At 40.7% G+C, this 21981-nt stretch overlaps 1 protein-coding gene across 3 annotated transcripts; it reads right to left on the bottom strand.

Moving 5' to 3' along the window:
- Nucleotides 1-5309: 5309 nt before the first annotated feature.
- On the bottom strand, nucleotides 5310-21907 carry mdm2 (MDM2 proto-oncogene). Of its 3 annotated transcripts, none has more exons than XM_088644599.1 (11): nucleotides 21441-21907; nucleotides 19951-20022; nucleotides 19787-19861; nucleotides 18237-18370; nucleotides 17876-17925; nucleotides 17365-17423; nucleotides 15005-15107; nucleotides 13052-13206; nucleotides 12478-12633; nucleotides 11111-11185; nucleotides 5310-9178 (listed from the first exon to the last, which is right to left on the bottom strand). In XM_088644599.1, the coding sequence occupies exons 1-11, from the start codon at nucleotides 21480-21482 to the stop codon at nucleotides 8600-8602; spliced, it is 1500 nt and encodes a 499-aa protein (XP_088500725.1). In that variant the 5' UTR covers nucleotides 21483-21907; the 3' UTR covers nucleotides 5310-8599. The 3 variants fall into 3 exon arrangements, with proteins under 3 accessions (XP_088500725.1, XP_088500727.1, XP_088500726.1); XM_088644601.1 differs by lacking the exon at nucleotides 21441-21907 and adding an exon at nucleotides 21009-21127; XM_088644600.1 differs by lacking the exon at nucleotides 21441-21907 and adding an exon at nucleotides 20532-20942.
- Nucleotides 21908-21981: the final 74 nt, after the last annotated feature.

Genomic DNA, 21981 nt, shown 5'->3' on the forward strand with positions numbered 1-21981 from the left:
GCAGGAGCCCCAGAATAGATCCCTGAGGGACACCAGACACTTGAGAGCTGTTGTGAGATGTAAAACGTAAAGCAAAGTGGGTCTTACCAGGAGGATATACAGTGCATGAACACACAGCAGCTGTACAGCACTGCGGCATTTCTGCTTACACTCACAGTCCTGTTTATCAGGGATCCAGCGGGCTGCAGCAGAGATGCTGAAATCAGTCTACCATATCTCAATTAAACTTATCGGCATACTGTAGGCGTCTCACAAACGAAGAAAGGAAAAATCAAATGAAGAAAATAATGGGTTCAAATATTTTTTTACAGTTATACTGATAGAGGTTCAGTAATAAAATTAAATACTGCAAAGTTACAAGTGACTGAGACTTTTTAAAAATGTGTTCAGTTGGAAACATGGGGATTCAACATTTTAAGCGGTTAATATTGGTTAATATATACTAACTTGCAAAGCAGTTTGCTCCTTTTAAAATATTAAAAAACATCTTTATAAAAGAGATCCCTGGGGGAAAATGCAGTTTACTACTTCCAAGTTTATCATACACATTTTTACTATATTTAATAAACTGCAACACAGTATTATTGTCTTATTATTGCCTGTTATAAGAGAGATAATCTGAATTAGTTGTATCGTTGCCATCATATATTGCAAAATACCTTTTAACTAAACTGGAAAGTATTAAGCGTATGCAAAGTGTCCAAGTAACTGTTTTGTGTTCCGTGTGGAGAATACTTCACATTTCCACTTAGTCCAGTTATGCGTCACGTGTTCATATTCACTATGAAGTTGATTTTAATTTGCATTCTACAATACTTCGGAAAAATAAACTGGACCCAGTTCTCCATTCTCGCAGTTCACAAGAATTCACACCAACTTGCACCATACCAGCGGCTATCACAATAAACCATGAATTTGTCAAATCTCAGTCAGAAGTATCTCAGCAATGCCGGGCCTGGCCAGTACTTGGTTGGGGAGAACCAGCTCGCTGATTGAAGTGGACACTCTGCTGTAGGAGGTTCTTCTGTTTGATACGACACAACTTAATTGTCATTTAAGACCTTGCTTCGCACTGTTTGCACAAGTCCAGGGTGACATTTATGACATGTCTGTTCAGACAATCTGGTCTCCCCATCTAAAGTTTTCCACTTAGTTCAGCTGGTGATGCGGTTTCTCACTTTTCGAGTTTTTGTACTGTATAATGGGGCTGCTAGCGTATAGCGCTCACCCAGAAGGTTGCTGTGCTTCAGCTGTGGAATGGAGTGGGTCCCCTCCCCAACGAGAGGTGTTTTGAGTTCCTATATAATAATATAGACTAGGAGAATACTAACATTTCAGTGAATTTAAAACAAGCTCAAAAAGGCTAAACACTGAAGGATTCCACTATGAAACTATGTGTTTGGCAATGTTTTCTTAGCTACATAGATAAGCTAATTCACACTGAAGATGTATCCTAAGTATTACAGCCAAGGGCAACTGAGACTTTTGCTATTGCCTACTCTCTTTCTATACTTTCTTATCCCTGTTTTATTTTAGTTTGGTTTTCCTTTGATTTTTATCTCTGTTTCAGCTTCATCTTTATTGTTGGTCTTTTTTTAATTGATTAATTGTACTTTCAATGTTGTCTTTTGCCATATTAGTCTCTGTGGTTCGCAGGGTGGGGGGAGGTGATTTTAAGGTCAGTAACTTAGAGGATTTATAGCTTGGAAGCTTTGTTCAGCTGTTTATGTGGATGTTTTGCTCCCCTTGTAAAACTTCAATAAAAAGATTTTAATTAGTACGATGCAAAATGCCACAGTCAATAAAGGCAAAGATGTTCCTGTTCTTTTCAGTAGACACTGCCACCCAGTGTTCAGATAGTTGCAGATCCTCATTCAGTTAACTTTAATGCCAAGACGGTAATAACAATCAACAGTATACAACAGTATCTAAACCAGTATCTAAACCCATTCATCCTCCTATTTTTTAACTGCTGTTGTGGAGGAGCCAGAGCCTATCTAGCAAGCAAAGCAATAAGAACATTGCATGGCACACTTTGGACAGGATGTCCGTCTATTGCAGGGCACACAAGAGACACAGACACAAACACAAACACACACACTCACACCAGGGCCAGCTTGCCCAGAAGCAAATTCTCCTCGACTCACGCCTTCAGACTAACGGAGGAAACTGGAGCACCAGGAAGAAACCCACACGAACACTAGGAGAACATACAACATACTCCGCGCAGATAGCTCAGGGTCCCAGTGTTTCACCACCGTGCCCCGTATTTACAGTATATCACTACAAATATCAACTTTGCATGTTACAACTTGGCTTAAAAACTATTCTAGGCCATGAAATGTTAAAATCTTCCATTTAATTGAAACTAATAGAATACAAATAGAGGAGAGGCCCATATAGTAAGATTTGCCATATAATTCCCCACCTAATATTTCTATTTGAAATCCAGAGCCAAACAATTTACAAGGGAAGGATTCTAGCTCTTTCCCAGCTATACTAAAAGAATTGTGTTTTGGATGCCTCTTGCATGGCCAGTGGATGTGGGAAAAGACAGCAGCGCCAGCTGTTACATACCAAGAGATAGTGCCGCTTACTGGAGTTTCAGCTGAACTGCAGGTAGAGCAAGTTCCACAGCAGGTGTTTGAGCAAGCTGTAGAGAGGACATCTTTCCTGTTAACACAACGCCGTTTCAAGCAGGGGACCTTGAGGACAAAACCAACCAAACAAACATTACCAACAATAGGACACTTTGCACCACTTACCTGAGTAGATCCTACATCTTGAATTGAGAAAGTAGATTGTGGATAGTTATCTGAAAGTAGTTGGAAATCTAACAAGCCAGATGAATGTAGCAATGTTAAATACTTTTTTTACCCCTGGAAGCAGGCAACATACCATACAGAGTCAATACACAGAATATAAAGGGGTGGGAAAGGAGCTGTTTTAATGCTGTGTTTAATTTGGGCTTCAGCCTTTCAATATTGTAAAGCCTGGCATCATCCAACATCAATGCTTTCCCACCAACTGTACAATGTTTTTGCATTTCTTAAAATATAAATGTTGATCTCCAGACACTGTCGAGCATAATCCTCCAAATGGGATCCAAACATGATTTGGTTTTAACGTTAACGTAGTAGCGGGTGTTAAGTGTACTGACAGTGCTCAGTAAGGGAATACAACCTCAGGAAGATGCATAACAACACTCGATAGAAATTTAACAACCAGAAACTTAACTGTTTTGATTACAGCCATGCTTGAAAGTTTGTGAACCCATTACATAATTTGAGATTCTTTTGTTTTTTTTAACCACAAAATGCATATTTAATCAGAATTTGCCATTTCCCAATTGAAATAAAGTATAATTATTCACCAATTTGACTGTTTGGAAAGAAAATGTCCATGCAGCAAAATACACACAGTATGCAGAAATTGTGCAGGTGTAAAAATAAGTTCTATGACTTGCATCATAGGTAAAGCAGGATCAGGTGGGTCAATGACAGAGTGTTAACCAATTAACCAAGATAACCAATGAAACTGAAGATGTGAAATGATGTGTTAGGGAGGAGCAAACAAAAACAATTGCAAGAAAACAGGTCACTCTTCCTACAAATCTAGTATCATGCCTCGAACTAAGAAAACAAACAGAACTGAGGAAAAAAGTAATGGATGCTCATCAATCTGGACAAGGTTATAAAAACCATTTCAAAAAGATTCGGACTCCATAAATCCAGATAGGCAAAGAGTATACAAGTGGAGGGCATTTAAAACAATGGCAACCCTGCCAAGATGTGGACATTCTCCTGCACTTTCACCCAGGGCCACAAGGAGAATAATAAGAGAGGTAAAAGGTAATCCTAAAATAACATTCAGAGATCTACAAGCCATAGTGGCGCATATATCAACAATTAAGAAGAACCCTGAACAGAAATGCCATTTATGGAAGGGTCACTAGAGAGAAGCCTCTTCTGTCAAAAATGAACAAAGCTGCCCATGTGAAGTTTGCCAAAATTGAACTATTTGGGCACAACAAGAGGGCCCATGTTTGGCAAAGAGCCAACACAGCCTATCACCAACAAAACCTTACCCCTACTGTCAAGCATGGTGGTGGGAGTGTCCTTGTATGGGGCTGTTTTTCTTACTCTGGCCCTGGGCAACTTGACATCACTGAGGGAATCATGAATTCTGAGAAATATCAAGGAATTCTTGAGAAGAATGTCAGGCCATCAGTTCGAAAACCTCATGCTGGGCACCAAGTGGATGTTTCAACAAGACAACATGGAGGTTCCATGTCCTGGAATGGCCAAGCCAAAGCCCTGACATGAATCCTACTGAAATGCTGTGGCAGGACCTGCAGAGGGCTGCTCATGCAGGACATCCTTCAAACCTCACAGAGCTGGCGAAGTTTTGTAAAGAGTGAGAAAAAATATCTCCAGCAGCCATATCACTCTGCAACTCACAACTGGTAACCCACTGAATCTAAGCAGATGTGAGCTTGGTCAGTATCTGGGAGACCTGTACGCTGGAAGAAGTGTTGGTGGGGCCAGCAGGGGGTGCTCACCCTGTGGTCCATGTGGGTCCTAATGCCCCAGTATAGTGACGGGACACTATACTGTAAACAGGCGCCGTCCTTCGGATGAGATGTAAAACTGAGGTCCTGACTCTCTGTGGTCATTAAAAATCCCAGGGCATTTCTCGAAAAGAGTAGGGGTGTGACCCCGGCGTCCTGGCCAAAATTTCCCATTGGCCCTTACCAATCATGGCCTCCCAATAATCCCCATCTATGAATTGGCTTCATTACTCCCCCTTCATTACTTGCTCTCCTCCCCACTGATAGCTGATGTGTGGTGAGCGTTCTGGCGCACTATGGCTGCCGTCGCATCATCCAGGTGGGGCTGCACAGTGGTGGTGGTGGAGGGGAGTCCCCATTACCTGTTAAGTGCTTTGAGTGGAGTGTCCAGAAAAGCGCTATATAAGTGTAAGCAATTATTATGAATTATAATTGGTTATAGGAGGCGACTGTGTGAAGTTATTGCTGGTAAAAGAGGTGCCATAAGTTCTTGACCGAACATGGTTAATTTACTTTCGCACACAATATCTGGTGATTTGTTAAATATCACAGCCTAATTATCTGAGTTTTTATGTGTGGGAAGTCTTTATTTTAGAATATTAATTCCATATATTCATTAAGAGTTCAGGTTCGTATAATATCCCTATAATATCTAAAATAATGACTGCCCTGAAGGGTTCACAAACTTTCAAGCATAACTAACTACACCGCAGGTAAAAACACCATGTAGGAAAAAAGCTTCACATATAAATCAACTATTTTATTTAAGAATACAAATTTACATAAGAACATGTTTACATTAAAAACCAGTGAGGGTCATTCAATGTTTAACAGTAAACTATTTGACAATCTTTAGTTGAAAAGGACATCAGGCCTACACAAAGCAAGACTGAAGCCATCGTTAGCATTTCACGTGCTGCTACAGCGAGTACAGAAACGTCTGGCATACACACAGCAAGGCATCGTCCTTAACTACAGTGTTTAAGACCTCGCTTAGTTGCAGTGGAACAACTCGGGCACTGGAAAAAAGTGAGCATGTGTAATATTTGTATTTTTCCTGCCTCCTCACTGTCCTGACTTGGACAACGAACCACACATTTAGATTATTTATTATACTACATTGCAAATGTACAATATTTGTAATGACAATTAACATTCGTAAATAAAAACTAAGCCTATATGGGAGCCTCGTAAGAAAATGCAATTTGTCTACTTTTGCTTATAAACACAAAATTTAGGTCTAATTAGCTTTTTTTGCACTTAATGTGTAAACTTACTCTGATAGACAAAGAAGGTACAAAAAGTGAACTCTAGTGGAAGATTATGTATTGTTGATACCATTTCCTCATTGGCTAATTAAGCCTCTTAATGGAACTGTCCAACACTATTAAAAATATAAATATATTTTAGATTGTTACAAAATGAAGACTGTAAATGTGATTAAACTTTGTTCTTCTGATATGCACAACTCAGTTTTGCTTCTAATCTGGAATAAACATCACATTTAAACTGAACACTAGTATCTGGACAAATATTTTCAATTTTCCATTAGGTGGGAAAATGTCAGAAATACGAAGCCACAGACCACAGCCAGTTTGTACATGCTTAAAGAGTATGCTCACTTTCCAGGTGGCTTCGGGTGACTAAGTGCACGGGGAGTTACCATAACTAAAGGTAACATCCAACATCTGCCCTCAGATGACACTTCGCCACCTTCCCAGGTTTTTCCAGCATTTGTCCCATAACACAAATAAACAGAAACAGTTGGACGAGGGGTTCCCTTTGGGCACAATCTTAATTATCCATTCCCTTCACACAAAGGCCAAAAAAAAAATACAAACAGCTAAATAAATTAGAGGTATATCATATAATTAAATTAAATAATAGTTACCTAACTCCAACCTGATACACTGAATATACATTTATATATATATACACAATACTTTCAAATTAAGTTACATATAGTACACACACAGAATCAGAAATACATCTTAAAACCGTATTGCCTTGTACTTCACAAAGAACGCTGACAGAACTAAGGAGTGCGTAAAACTGAAAACATCAGGGGAAGTTTTTTTCAACATCAGCCACCTGCTACTTCTTCAAATATGCACATTTTCTCATACTGGGCTCATTTTCCTGCTACACATACATATAGTATATCCTACCACTGTGAAATGCCCAGTTCATATCCACGCTCCCCTCACCAAAAGCTATGGCCCTTTCCTTTGCCGACAGCATACTTTAATCAAGGAATGACAAGATGCCACACACAAGGATGTGAGATTTCAAACTCTCCCAGACATTCATAAACTTGAAATGAAATAAGAACGACAGCAGAGTGCCTCTTTACTAAAGGGAACGCCACCAGCTAGGTCTTCAAATGAAGGAAACTGTACGCAATAATACAACAAAGAAAAACCTCCTTGGTATTTAGAGAGTAAACATGCTCATTACCCAAGTACATTTCTTTTATATCTTTTTACACTTCTAGACGGCGGGCTTAAATATTCTCAGCATCTTACTTAGACCGATCCACTCCTCACCTATTTACATGAAGTCATCAGTTCAGTCTTCAGTTGTGCACCCTACTTCAAAGGCACAATTTGCTTAGTTTTCACACCATGTGTGAAAAAAGCATAAATTTTATAAAGTGCAGAGTTAATCTGAGAACAAAAGTAAGTGGCCTTCTTGGGCCACTAGGATTTTCATGTTGTTTTCTTACATGTATTTCAGTCAAGACATTTCTTGGGGGTCCATTCTGAAAACAGGCTGGAACATGGTGTTGCCCCTCTTCACTAATTGTGCGCTTTTCTTCCTGAGTAGATATTGTAAACTTACACAACTTTTTACACAAGATAAAGGTAAATCTGTATACTAGTTATAAACAATATATAGATTTCTAAGTTAAGAAAATCTTGACAGCAATGAATTTCCCTCTTAGGGGCCATCTAGTAGTGCCAGCAGCAAAATATCGTGGAGCAATGAGAAATCCAAACCCATAGGCTCAGCCTTTTGATTATGCGAGACTGCATATTGCTCTCTAATCAACTACAACTTCTGTCTGAAGGACAGCAAGCAAACAAGTCCACAAACACCACCACCACACAGTAAAAGGTGCTTAATTTTGTTTGGAATTGCTTTTCTTCTCCAACAACTGTTAGTGTTCTTTTGCTGTAGAAAACATTGATAAATTTGGCCGTGGGGCAACTTTAATACCCAAGTTTACTTATCTTGACTCCGATGGAAATTAAAAAGCAAATACCTTCTGTAATTTTTGCAATCTGTTGGGGAGAGTCATAAACACTTATCTGTAGCAAATTGACAACCAGCTTGAATCTTAGATGAATTAGAGAAACATGAAATTTCATTTAAATTTGCCTTTACAAATTAAAAGGTTTATTACAATATTAAGGCTAATCTGTAATATCCAGATCTTAGCTGAAAAGATCAGAAATGCAGTCGGACAGTAGATGCCACTTATTAGCAATTCTGAACCAGGCTATTTGCAAAATTTTACAATAAACAATCTATGAACTCCAATTTTACACAAATTCATTTAACAGAATATAAGCAGTCAAATTTGCTTTAAGGCTTAAGTGCACAGACAGATGCCTGACTACAAAACCTTAAGACATTTTCGCTGCACATGCTTTGTATTGTGATTTCAGAAAACAGTTTTCGCCTCTTAGTAACCCAGACTAGGAAAGTGAACAATGACGTGGACAATGAACTCTCACACAAAACGGCCCCACAGAAGACTTAACTCTGTGCTTCAGAAAATAAGTTCTTTAAGTACTCGTTTCTATTCCATACTAGTTTTGGAAGTCATAACTGGAATTTTACACCAACATAAAAATGTAGACTTCTATTCCATGTTCCTTCAACGTTGTCGACGTCTCTTCAACATCTGAAGGGAGGGGGATTCTTTGTCTCATTGATAACCTGAGTGGTCATTAGCAAGTAGCACCTACTGTATTTTAAAACTGCTGAGCTCTAACTTTGACTTGAAGGGACTGTGGCATCCTTTTAGCTGAAGTACGTCAAGACCACCGACTGGATGGGCTGCCTGCACACCGGACACTGCTTGTTGCGCTTCTTCAGTTTCTTGGCGCAGGTGTAGCAGGCCATGAGGTGGCCCGTCCGGCCGTGGACGATGCAGCCGTTCTTGGGTCTGCTCTGGCAGATGACACAGGGGTCCACGCAGCTCTGGGGGAGGCACGAATCCAGGCTGCTCTGACGCTCCAGCTCAGGAACCTCCTCCTGGCTGAGCGCAGTGCCGCTGCTCGAGGTGGAGGGCTGGGAGCACAGGGTTTCCTGGGATTCGCACATGGACGTCACGCAGCTCTTCATCACCAAGACCTCTTTGCAAGAGTCCTGCTTAGAGTCGCAGGGAGGCTCGGAGCAGGACCTCTTACCATCGGGGACATCCACGCCCTCCTCCCGAGAGCACTTATCCTCCGGTGCGTTAGCAGAAGATTTGGATTCCCAGGACTTGGGATCAGTGTCTGACTCTGGGAACCAGTCTTGACGGATACCCCAACACCTGTTGCAGTGGCGTGGGAGAGGAGGGTTCAGCTCATCACAGCGCGCGCACTTCCAGTAATCCTTCAACAAATAAAACACTAATTTGAGAAGAAAAATACCAGTGAGAAGAAAAACCTTAAGTACGACAGGCCTTGAAATGAAACGTGAGGTTATTAATGTTTCTGGTCATTTGGTTAGGAAATATTCAACATGGTTTACTCGTGCTTTTTTAAAGAAACAAACTCCAAAGTATAACATTTTTGTAATACCTTGTGAAGCAACCTAAGTCGGTTCAGAACACAAAAAAGAGTAGAGAGTTCTTGACCGATTATTAATACATTAAACCCTCAAGAACCATTTTACTGTTTTGTGCCTTTGCAGCTGGTCTAGGTTTCATCACTTGCTAATTTCATTCAAAATTAAGACCGCATACTATAAATATAGCCCATTTCCAATTTTGTATGTGCAATACCTATGCAAATTTTGTCATTAATATGATTTCAAGCCACCATAACTAATATCTGCAAAGGAACAAGTAATAGGTTTATTCCATGCTGAAAAAAAGAAGAGAGAAAACAACGTTTCGGCCATAGAGCCTTCTTCAGGTCTGAGAGAGACAAGGCAGTAGGCAAAGGTAATGTAGCAGGAGAACAAAGGCTGGGAGGGAGGAGGAGTGAGAGGCGGGAGCAGGGGACAGAAAGAGAGGCCAATCAAGAGGTGTGAAGTCGGAATGGGTATAGAGAGGTGTAAAATGAAACTTCCAGTGAATGGAGAAAATTTACAAGAAGAGTAGTCTGTCGTTAAGGAAGGTGGAAGGTGTGAATGAGAAACAATGGGCTTGGAGAGATCTTTAATCTTCAGAGCCCTGACGTGTTCTCTGAAGCAGTCTCCGAGTCTCCTTCCTGTTTCTCCAATGTAGATGGCTGGGCATTTACTGCAAGAGATATAGTAAATAAGGTTGCTGGAGGTACAAGATGCCTTCTGGGTGATCCGGAATTGTCCTGAGGGGCCTTGAATGAGTGTGGTGGTGGATGTGTACTTGCAGGTGATACAGCGAGCTCTGTTGCAAGGGAAAGTGCCTGGTGTGGATGGTTGCTGAGGGCGGTCAAGGGAGCTGTGAACAAGAAGGTTGCGCAGATTAGGTGATCGGCGATATGAAATGATGGGGCGGTCAGAAAAGAGGGCCCCAATGGAGGGATAATCGTGTAGGATGGAAAAGTTGTTATTAGTCCTGGGGATAGGAAGTGAGTTGGGGTGGTAGGGAAGCACCAAAGGAATGCGGTTGTTATGGCGGGAGTTCCCGATTGGGTTGATGGTCCGGGGGGTGTTTTTGGCTCGGGCAATGGCCCTGTCAATAACACTGCTGGGGTATCCTCTGTTGATGAAACCTCTCTAATCTCTCCGTCTGTGTTCTCAAAGACGGTTTTCTGAACTCATACATCAGAAAGACTACCAAAACCAAACTTATCCTGCAGCTAGGATCACACCTCCTACCTTCTCTTAACGACAGACTACTCTTCTTGTAAATTTTCTCCATTCATTGGAAGTTTCATTTCACACCTCTCTATACCCATTCTGACTTCACACCTCTTTCTGTCCCCTGCTCCCGCCTCTTACTCCTCCTCCCTCCCAGCCTCTGTTCTCCCGCTACATTTCCTTTGCCTACTGCCTTGTCTCTCTCACACCTGAAGAAGGCTCTACGGCCGAAACGTTGTGTTTTCTCTCTTCTTTTTTTCAGCATGGAATAAACCTATTATTTGTTCCTTTGCAGCCTACGATTGCTGACGCAGCTACCCACCCGAATAACTAATATCTGTATTTATATATCTGTATAAAGAAAAGGGTTTCTGTATGAATTACCACAGGCTGTAATTTTCTAAATTAAAAAAAAAACTGCACAGAAATAAAAACATACAGGCCATGCCCTCTATTAGCAAACCCAGACCACTTCAAGCCAGGAATTCAGATCAACCAACGTCTACAAATAGTCTATTTTATTGTAGGTCAACGTACTGCTTCAGATATTTCGGTGTCCTCGTCAAAGGAGTCATCGCCATTATCAGCTTCAAAAATGGTGACTTCATAAACCTAACAGAGAGACAATATGTAAATTTCCAGTCAAAATGTAGGGAATGACATCAGCATGCATCATGTCTATAAGACATCCAGACCACAGAATCACACAAAAACTTTCACTCACCCATCCACTGCATTTTAAAACCTGAATGCATATTTATTTTGCAAGTGTTTCTTGTTTCTACTCTATTCTAACCAGCCATGAACTACCAGATTTGATCTTTGCAAGTGGGTTAATTCATGTCATTAAACATATTTCCTTGTTTAAAACTGTAGAATTTGATCTTCCTCTCCCTGACCCTTGGAATTGAAGTGGTGGTATTGGTTAAATGAGGCACATCACATTTAATTTAAGCAAACAGCTTCCACACAGGTATGGCTTCTTCATTAAGCAAATAAATGCCCAGCATGCTTAGAGTAATTTATGAAACACCTAGTTGCCTATACGTCTGGCCATCACGGCTGCAAGAAGAGACTTAAGTGACTTTGAAGAGGGGTGACTGCTGGAATGAGCTTGGTATAAGCTTCAGTAGCCAAGACAGCTCAACTTGCTGATGTTTCACAAGCAGCACTGTCTAAGGCCAGGTCAGCATGGACCTCCCAGGGAATGACATCAGCAAATTGCAACAGTGTGCAGAAGGGCAGATTTGAGGAATGATATGTGCATTAATTCAAAGTGCAGAACAAGAGGTCAACTACAGCTCAACAGACCCCACATTCCATCCTGAATTTCACTGTGGGGCGCATTTCCCTGGCATGGTTTGGGTGCATTCCTCCAGAACGGTAATGATCCCATCCACAGAGCGCATGTGGTCACCCAGTGGTTTGATGAACTTGATACTGATGCTTTTGTCAGTCACGAGGTCTGAACCCAATCCAGCTCATAGGGGATATGCTGGAACAACACCCGTGACAGCGTTTTCCACACACATCAACCAGACTTTTTCATGGAAGAGTGGTGCCGCACCCCTGCTGCAGAATTCCAGATGCTGGCTGACTGTATTCCATGGCACGCAAAGGGTGCATGTGGTGGCTCAACACCCTATTAAGTCAGCTGTAGATTGCTGTTTCCATTTCCCATATACACTACATGTATATGGCCCTGATTATTACTTGAGATTTCCCTTAGTACTGTCAGAGGCAGTATTACTTTATATGCTTTTTCTAAACAGTGCACTAGTTATGTGCTGGACAATCTCTCATACCGGTACATCTACAGAAAAAAAATTAATTGTCCACATGTATGCCTAATTTTGGATCTCAGCAATTACAGGGCATCTCTCTTTAAGAAAATAATTAAAAACCTCATCATCTGCATCCGTCAGCTCTGAAGTCTCATCATTGAGGCTGTAGGTATCAGAGTATATCGATTCCACCTCAAACTCCACACTGAAGTTGTCTGAATCAGAATCGTGACTGAATGAACTTTCAGAGTCTTCACCTGTAGAAGTGTTTAAGTCCTGTAAGAAAAACAATGATCTTAAATAACAGGAAATCGTTTCTTTAGCATAAACAGGCCTACCAAGTTGGATTCTCCCTGATTTTGTAGTCACAGTAATGTTATTTTGTCAATAAAATTAAAAAGACCTGATCATAAAATTGCTTTGGTCAAGAAAAATTGGAATATCAATGGTTAATAAATCGAATAAAATCTCCTCCTTTTTTTTAATGAAGGATGAATAACTGAAAAATTGTAGGGATGAGTACTGAAACATGGTAGTTGAACCATCTCTTACTTCATTACTTAAAATTAAGTAATGTTTTAAGCTTTGCAAATTCTACATTACAAAAACAATTTTTCAGAAACACATTCTGACATTTCCAGTTCTATTTAAGACATTAACTCTAAAATGATTATAGTGAAAATACTTTACTTACAGCATTATCTCGAGAATCTGATGATTCACTGCTTACACTATCTCTACGCAAACCTCCAATGATGCACCAGGACAAGCTTTCATCAAACGTGAGAGAGATGCTGTCAGACTTGTGTCTTTTCCGTCGGTCACACAGCTCTTCATCAGTGGATGTTTCTTGTTAACAGAAAAAAAAATCACAACTTAAAGGCATACCTCCCAAAACAAAACAATTCCCGCTGCAAGCTTCAGAGATCGACTTTGATGTTTTGGACTTTCCAGCGAATTCCATTTGGATTTTAAAACACTTGACTTATTTTTCCTTCACATCTGTTGTTATTTGTTGAAATAAAGTGAGATTTTATACAAGCATTTTATCACTTCCTCCCAACTTTGATGACATCTCAAAGTGAAATAAACATTTGAAAAATTAACACTCAGCCTCATACAATACATTATATAAAAGCTAGCGTGTAATTTGAACTTTTAAGACAGGATTTCTGCAGAACCGAAAGCAGAAAGCTTTTCATGGTTTCAGTAAATTACTGGACTGTATAGGAAGATAACCGTAACTCATTATATAAGCCCTCAAAGGGGAACTGTAACACTTTTTACATTTTGGGGTTAGAAAGAACAGGCATTGGCGAAGGCATTTTAAACCACAGTGAAAGTAAAATGTACACAATAACATTTTAAATCTCCTATTCACATCACAAAATAGAGCAAATATCCAGGTATGTGCAAAACCATATTCTGCGATTCAGAACGAGGTAACAAAACCTCCAGAGACGGGAAGAGGGTCTTATTGCATTGTAAGCAAGCAGGCTTGTGACGAGTTAGCAGGAAAAGCCACTCCACTTCATAATCTGTGAATACTCTCGTTCCCACCTGAGGCGAGTACAACAAATTGAGGAAAATTCAGCATTTTCATAAAGTTAATGATTTTGTGCTTAATTCAGAATTAAAATTTGGCAAAACAGTCAATGTATTTTGTTACCGAGATCTAAAAACTAAATTGGAGAAATTGGTATTGCAGTTCCCTTTTAAAAGTGAGAAGGAGCTAATGTGGATTTCAGAGTAAAATCTGCATGAAGCCAGTTCAATGAAGCTAAAACAGGAGTAAAATCCTCATGCACTTTAGCTTTAGTTCAGATCTGAGCATCTAAGTTCTGAATATACTGCAGCTTGAACATGTTTGGATACATCAGGAAGCACTGCAATAATCAAGTCAAGAAAAGGCAAAACAAACACTAGCTTCTCTGCATATGACTGGCTTCAAACACAAGGCTCACATGAATGCCAACACCAAGATATCAGTGAAATCACCTGTATGAGAAACAGTTTCCACACACAGCGGATCACACAGAGAGTTGAAAAATCATTTCAACTCTTAAGGACAAAACTCAACATAGGCTGAACTATGCATGGTCAAAAATGGAACTTAACCACAGCATTCTGGTTAACTCCCCTGTTCTACAGAAAACTATATTAGGATATTTAACAATCAAGTAGGACGGTCCTTCTGTTACTGTCTCCTTACCTTCCAAAACATTTTAGCCCTCGTCACCAGCCCAAAACATCTCCCAACTGGTCTATGAACACCACTTAAGATGCTGCCTGATTTTCCTTACCAGCCTCCCCCATCCCAGTAACGAGCAGACAACCTTGACCAGCTTCTGAGAGAACTGTCAAGGGTGGGCTACAAGGTGGTAATGCTGCCTTCATTACAAGTGATCACAGCACTCCGGGGAATATCAGCAATGTAATTATTTGTGATAGGTACTAGTTTGATTACTGAACAACTTTATATGCTGGGACTAAAATCCAGTCCCTGCTAATATGTTTAGAAAGCCCCTACTTCACAAGCCCAGGATCACCCTGTGGGCATAGTATTAAGTTAACCAAGCAGAAAACTCCTTAATGCTAGTTTAAATAAGACGTAAAAAAAGAAAAAAAAACTGTCCGAGGTACCCACCAGGGTCACTACTTCTCCGCCTTCTTCGTCCAGCGGTATATGAACAGGAAGCATCGGCTGATGCTCTGTTACTTTCTCCTTTTGTGATTTCTGAATCAAATTCCTACAAAAGATACAAAATAGAACTGCTAAGAAAAATAATCAAAGTAGGCTACCCTACCTTACAATACATAAGATCTCTATCTGCAATGCTTTTAACCTCCTACAGTCTGAAAAAAAAAGGACTGCTGCAGATTATCACTGTAAAATGTACTGCAACAAAGGTTTCTGAATATGTTAAACATGCATACAATTTCACACAAACTAAAATTATACAAACCTTATTTAGAACTTGACTAACAAAATCCATTTCAGCAGTCTGAGGAATCAACCGAGGAATAGTGTACTATCATACTGCGCTACAGGTAACTGCCCAAATAAAAGAAACAAAGTATCTTAAAAGGGCACTGGACCACCAAAAGTCATCAGAAGAGCTTCAATGCACCTTGGCATATATTCTACAAGTGTCTGGAACTCTACAGGAGCGAAGCGACACTGTTCTTCCTTCAGACATTCCTTCACTTGGCGTTCTGTTGACTTTTATCCTGTGGATGGGCTTACCGTCATCCTGGAAGGTTCCAGTACCATCAGGATAGAAATGCTTCACCATAGGATGAACACAATCAGAATGCATCCATTTGCATTTGCCTTGCCCTCTAATGGGTCGAGTGGACCTAAACCACACCTTGAAAATACACCCCACACCATAACACAGAGGCCAGAACTCTTCATCTTGAAAAACTAGCACTCAAGCCTGTAGGCTTCTTCTGGTGTGCACCACGTACTCATCTGCATTTTGAGAACATGGTGGAGGATGACTCATTTGACCATGACTTTTTCCCCACTGCCTATATTCTCTTCACCACTTCACTCACAAAAGTGCATTTTTAGTTGTAACAAGGGGTTTATGCGCTGCAACTCAACTCAACCTCTTTTTCCGAGTGCTTTTTATGAAAATTCAATACTACAAAGGATGTGAATCGTTACCCACTTTAACAGAGTGGTGATAAGTTGAATAAAAAAAGCAACTTTGAAATTACTAAGCGAGATGAATAAAAATTGTGAAGCCTCCGCCAAATGTGGAGTGGAAAGGAAGGCGTCATCCAACTTGTTTTACATGCTGTGTACACATCACGCTTCATGACCCATGTTGTCGTTCAGTTTTCGTCCTGTACGTGTACGATTATGTAATGAGAGTGCAAAATCGGACGTCAATTTCAGTGTCCTTACTCACGTTTGTGCAGGAGCATTCCCTCAAAAGGCTCCCTTATTTTGTTTCTCGTTTTCCTAACCTCAAACACAATGCCGAAGTGAAAGTCTAAATTCACAGCAGAACTAAAAAATAAATTTCTGTTTTCTAAGCTAAATGGTTGGTGTGTAAGCCTGGCACTTTTGTCTTCATGGCAAATAAAGGTGTACTTGACTTGCAAGCTCATGTTGACTTAGACAAACACAAAAAGGCCCTCCGAGGAGAGAGTTCGTCAATCAAGTTAACAGATTCTTTTGTAAAATCTGGCAGCAAAACAGAAGATACTGTATTGCAGCAGAGGGGACTTATGCATTTCACAGTTAAACATTACAGTTACTTTACTAATGAACATAAAACATGGGATATTTTGAGAGCCCTCTCCATCCCGACCCCCTTCCCAGATAAGACAATAGGAAAGTTCCTCAGGGTGTACTCTTTTTTTGATGTTCAAATATGATAAAATCCTAGTGGAAAATATATAATCCTCCTCGTTCTCAATGGGTGACCGTGATCCACCGGTTCATAATACTTGATTTTCGAGGTATTCATTTTCGATCATTTTCGAATTTGGCCCCAAGGTGTCTTTCTCAATGGACGAGAGGAGTATGAACACTCAAGTATTAGAGCGCGCTGTATCAACGTAGCTAAGTATGTAGGCTGCGTATTTTACACAAACTAATTTGATTAAAATAGAAAACATGAAATCCTGTCTCAAGCTTTTTGAAACTGATTAAGTAAATTACATGTGAAAAATTTACATAATTTTTAATTATTCGATTTTTAATTCCCAATACTTCAGTGCCCACAACAAATTTCCAGGGTCATTTGGCGTACCGCAGTTTGAGAACCACTGGCTTAAGTAACTCGGGATCCACTGTAGAAGCACCCGTGTTCAATATTCCTCATTTACTTAAGTGTTTCCTTTATTTTGGCAGTTACCTGTACATACCAGCTATGAATTACTTTTGTTTTTGTGTCAGTAGGGCATAACTATATGACTACTGGCACCAATAATACTGTTCTTTGTATATTACTAAAAAGTCAATATTTGGAGTACTCTGAAGTTAATTACCTGAGGTCCTCTGTCAGGTTCGCTTTGACTTCTGAGTTCCGTGAATGCAGTCTGTGAATCTTCATAAAATAAACTGATATTAGGCATTTAATAACAGTATCAGAAAAGATCAGCTGGTGTTGCTTCATAAATATTCGGTCATTTCATTAATACAAGCCTTCCCTAGATAATGGCAAAGCAAGAATTTAGGACAGTATGTTGAGAATTATTGGTTACCATTAAAACAAAACACATTAGTTTGTCAGTTATCTCTTCATATACCTATATGTTGTTAATCTTTCTATATGCATCATCTATAGAAAAGGCAAGCTTTTTCCCTCACATTTATAGAATCAGAGTATAGGGGATACAAAAACTATATTGTTTTCAGATGACCATAATAGCACAGCACTACTGCATCTGCTAGTCCTTCGACACTTGCTGACCCCATATTTCACACAGCACACCCACTGCATACTTCAAGAGCCAGCAGAAAAAAAGTTGAAGGATGTTGAAAAACACACAAATATACCTTCATTTTTGACTGCAATCAGGTTCTTGGAAATCAAAGCGTAGAGATTCCTAAAAGAAAAAGAAAGTTACAGTCTATAGTATTGTGGAAGATTGGCCTAAGGTTTTGGGACATTCTGAAAAATGACTGGCACTTAAGGGGCAAACAGCAACAAATTCCTGACAAAGTCACAAATTTTCTACTCTGGACATTTATCCCAAATAAGACCATTTAAACATATTGTAATAGTTAACATCCCTGTGGGATTTGTTACTGCCCAAGGTGTCGCTGTAGCTTGCCTGAGACAGCTGCTAACTCTCATTGAAGGCCAGCAGCACTCCAGGAGAGTTATTTACTTACACTGAGGCAAAGTTACACGTACCGAGGCTCTTTAACTGAGAAGCTGTTCACTCCCAGAACGTCCCCCAGAAGGTCATTTGTACAATGGACTATGTGTTGCTGCTTCTTGTCATAAAGCTGCTTATCCATTATATACTGCCCGAGGTAAAACATGATCTAAAATGCAAAAATATTCATCAAAACATTGAGAAAACACTGTTTCTGAGCAACTGCAATATTATGTTAACATTAATTTGGAAAATATTTACAAAAGTTCTGTAGGCTATTCCAAACTGATGGGCTGCTAAACTTACCTGTAACAATACCTAACTGGTACTTTAAGTAGAACAGCTCACACGTCTCTGCATCAAGTCATGAAGATGAGGAAAGAAACATGCCCCAGCATTGTCACCACAACACTATTGACTTACTGCTTACAAAATCAGCTGCTTTCATAAGCAAACCTCTGAAGTATTATTAAAGTACACCCTCCCTCTCTCAGCTGACACTACAGTCAAAACAAAACCAGAAATATTCATGTTAATGACCTTTAAATTTGCTTTGAAGAAGAATTGGGTTTCAGGTGACCTGCAGTATCTACAGTATATCATGTGTCATTTGTAAGGTCTCTTTTCACATAGCGCTTAGAAACAAGTCTCTGTTGTGCATTACTATTATCATCACCACAGTCTGTGATCCAACTTCACCCAACAATGGAAGTTGTAAGGTTCCACTTAGTCTTAATCCTTTTTATTTTTTGACCCGTCATTTAAATGACATCAAGACCTGTTGTAGCTGACAAACCCCTGAACAAGATTTTTATTAAGATAAAGAGGCACTTTTACATCAAGGACAAGAGGCTCTAATTTTAACAAATTTACAAAGTAGTTTTACGGACAATGTGATATTTCATAAACTGAAACAAATACTGATTTTTCAAATGACAGTATAATATTTTCTTTTTTTTAGGTTAAATAAAACTTCAGATCACATGACCTCCACATTTTGTTTCCATGAGTAACCTGTAAGCAGACATTTTTAAAAAGTCTCAGGCCATATCCATTTGGTACTTCCCACCAGCAGTACATGAACTATAGAGCCAATATCCCTCTCTTTTCACTTCATTTGTAGAACTGTGATTTAAAAATGTAATGTCTTGCATTACAAATAAAGGTTCAGATTGATCACATCTGAAGAGGTTTATCTACTTTAGAAAAAAAGTCAGCTGTAAACAGGGTCAAGTCCCTGGTAAAAAGAATAATTTCATTCCGGGGAAAGGTAACACGCCAATTTAAATTGTACACTTTGATTAGGAAGCAGTTGTTTTAATGCAATGCAAGAGTCGATGGTAATGTGTTGAAAGCTCAACCCAGCCCAGGGAAGTGCAGCACATTTAACCAGTGGCTTCCCTGTGGCCACTCCCTTGTTACAGCAGAAACACAGCACAGGACTTCATAAAAACTGTCACTAACCACCTGGACTCTCTGGGTATTTCTGAGACTCAAAGAAGGCAAAACGCCACTCCCGTGTCTCCCTTGAAGAGATTCAGATGGAGAATGTTATCAAACTACATACCAGTAGACAAGTACTTACCTCCTTCATTGTGAAAATATCTTTATCGGCTCCAGCATGCTGTAGCAAAGCGTGCAGTTTTGTTTTTGGTTTAACCTGCATATAGAGCAATTCACATTTAGTTATTCCCCAGGGCTGGAACATTATTTCAAACTGTGTGACAAAAGGCCAAGGAAATGACTTACGAGCTTTTCATTATCTGTCCCATTTATCTGTGAACTGCTTAAGCAGTTAGCAGTTGCCATTCCGTCAGTCATCTGCAACGGAGAAGAAGAAGAAAACAGTAAAAACGATGGGAACAAGCTTTGGAAAGAGACGCAGCCCCGTCCACTTCAGCAAGGGTCGCCAATGCTGGCCTCGGTGTGCAGGTGTGGAAAGCCAGTCTCAGAACCAGCAGCAGCGGCACCTGGAGAGCTGGGAGAAGCGGTCTGACCCAGTTAAACCAGTAGCCGGCTAGTTAAGAGCCCAGATGGAATGAACATCGCAGACACACCGGCTCTGCAGGTCCTGGATTTGACAAGTCGCGCTTAGTATTTTCAAAGGTAACAACCGCACATATCAGGAATAATCGAACCAGAAACACGACAGAGCCGCGACATACGCTTCACCTATTGCAGCACACAAACTGAAATCAAACAGACACTAAAGTAACTTCTTTTATATTAAACCATCCACAGTACCCCCATCTCAAAGAGCCGTACAACAACCAGTGACGGTTTCCAACAACTGCTAAAAGCTAAAACAGGCCGGGCACAAATAACCGTACCTTTCCGATGCACGAAAAATAAATACGAATTTCATAGGAGTTATTCACAGTACATAAAGTGCTCAGTGGCTGGTCTCTCGGCGACGCGGAGGCGCTTCCCCGGTGGCGAGCGCATTTAAAAAGCCTGGCCGGGACATGTCGGGGCTAGACCCGCCGGCCTCGCTGATGCGGCTCCGAGAACAGCCTATGGGCGCCGAGGGCCGGACATGTCGCAGCATGACTGGCGCGCAAGTGCTGACTCACTCACTCACTCGCGGCCGCCGCGCAGCGGCCAGATGTGCCCCGACATGCCCCGGGCGCACGACCCTGGAGGCTAATCGCTCTTCTCCGCGTCTCGCCTCGCCTACGAGATTAAAAGGGCTTGAGACGCCACGGCGGTGTTCGTCAGATAAATAGCAAAAAAGAATAAAGGGGAGCCCTGACCTTTCTAAGTCAGGTATATGTACCTGACTTATAAAAAATGTTACAAGGCCATACCAAGTAAACGCTAAATGTCGTTGTTTCCCCCCGCTTTGGTGCAGCTTTTCCGACATTATTAAAGTTCCAAGTCGCCGAAACGTGAAATGTCGCTGTTCCGCGCTTGGTCACGTGGTCCTCCCCCACACGTGACGGGTTTCATAACCGCAACGTCATGTTATTAACGTTTAAAAACGAGTATGTATATTATAAAAGCGTGAGACGATCAAAATCAGCGCACAAGACGAGAAGAAGAAGAAGAAGAAGAAGAAGAAGCGGGCTCAGTGGTGCAAACGAGGCAAAACTTCTGTACACAACTTTTCAGCAGAACACACGCGGTTTTTTTTAAATGCACGGAGAGCAAGAATTGTTACACGGTCCTCGACAGGAAATAAAACCAGTGCGGAAAATTATATTGCACTTCACATTCGCTATGAAATCTCTCCTTATTACCTGCTCTTGCACTTCGTCGGTGTCAACTTCTGTCCCGGACATTGCCTTGCAGGAAACCCCCAGGCTTCGTAGGCCTGGGCTGTAGCACGTATAATACAACCGCCTCTTGTCAGAATGAAAGAGCTCACTTCACTCGAGTAGGTTATTTCCACCAGAAAGAGAAAAAAGATTAAATAACAATATCTGTAAACAACGTCCGGTACCACTACAACATCAGACTTTACTCTAGTGGTGGCGAAAAGCGCCACTATCAGCGCTCACAACTCAGAAAACCACAAAGACACCGTCAGGGTTTGCAGCATGGGCATCATGCTGAAATTGACGGCCGTTACTGTCGTCATTAAAAATGAGCACTAAATTTAGTTTTATATCCGAACCCCAAACTTCACTTTTTTGCACAACGCGTTTTTTTAAAAAACATCAGTTCCGCATGCGCACGCACGTCACAAAGCCGCGCTTCTCAGGGCAGTGACGTCACAAGTAGGCCAAGTCCAAGCGCAAATTGTGCGCGTGCGCTTCGTGCTTTGCGGTTCTCGGGAAG

This window comes from Lepisosteus platostomus, chromosome 9 (genome assembly GCF_059453375.1).
Source record: "Lepisosteus platostomus isolate fLepPlt1 chromosome 9, fLepPlt1.hap1, whole genome shotgun sequence".
NCBI classification, from domain to species: domain Eukaryota; kingdom Metazoa; phylum Chordata; class Actinopteri; order Semionotiformes; family Lepisosteidae; genus Lepisosteus; species Lepisosteus platostomus.

Excerpts from the sequence above, each read along its gene's own strand:
- mdm2 (XM_088644599.1), bottom strand. The coding sequence starts at position 21,482 with ATGTCCGGGACAGAAGTTGACACCGACGAAGTGCAAGAGCAG. Across the intron at positions 17,424-17,875 it reads GATTGCAGTCAAAAATGAAG|ATTCACAGACTGCATTCACG; the intron begins GTATATTTGTGT and ends TATTTTATGAAG. Across the intron at positions 12,634-13,051 it reads CAGATTCTCGAGATAATGCT|GACTTAAACACTTCTACAGG; the intron begins GTAAGTAAAGTA and ends TTTTTCTTACAG.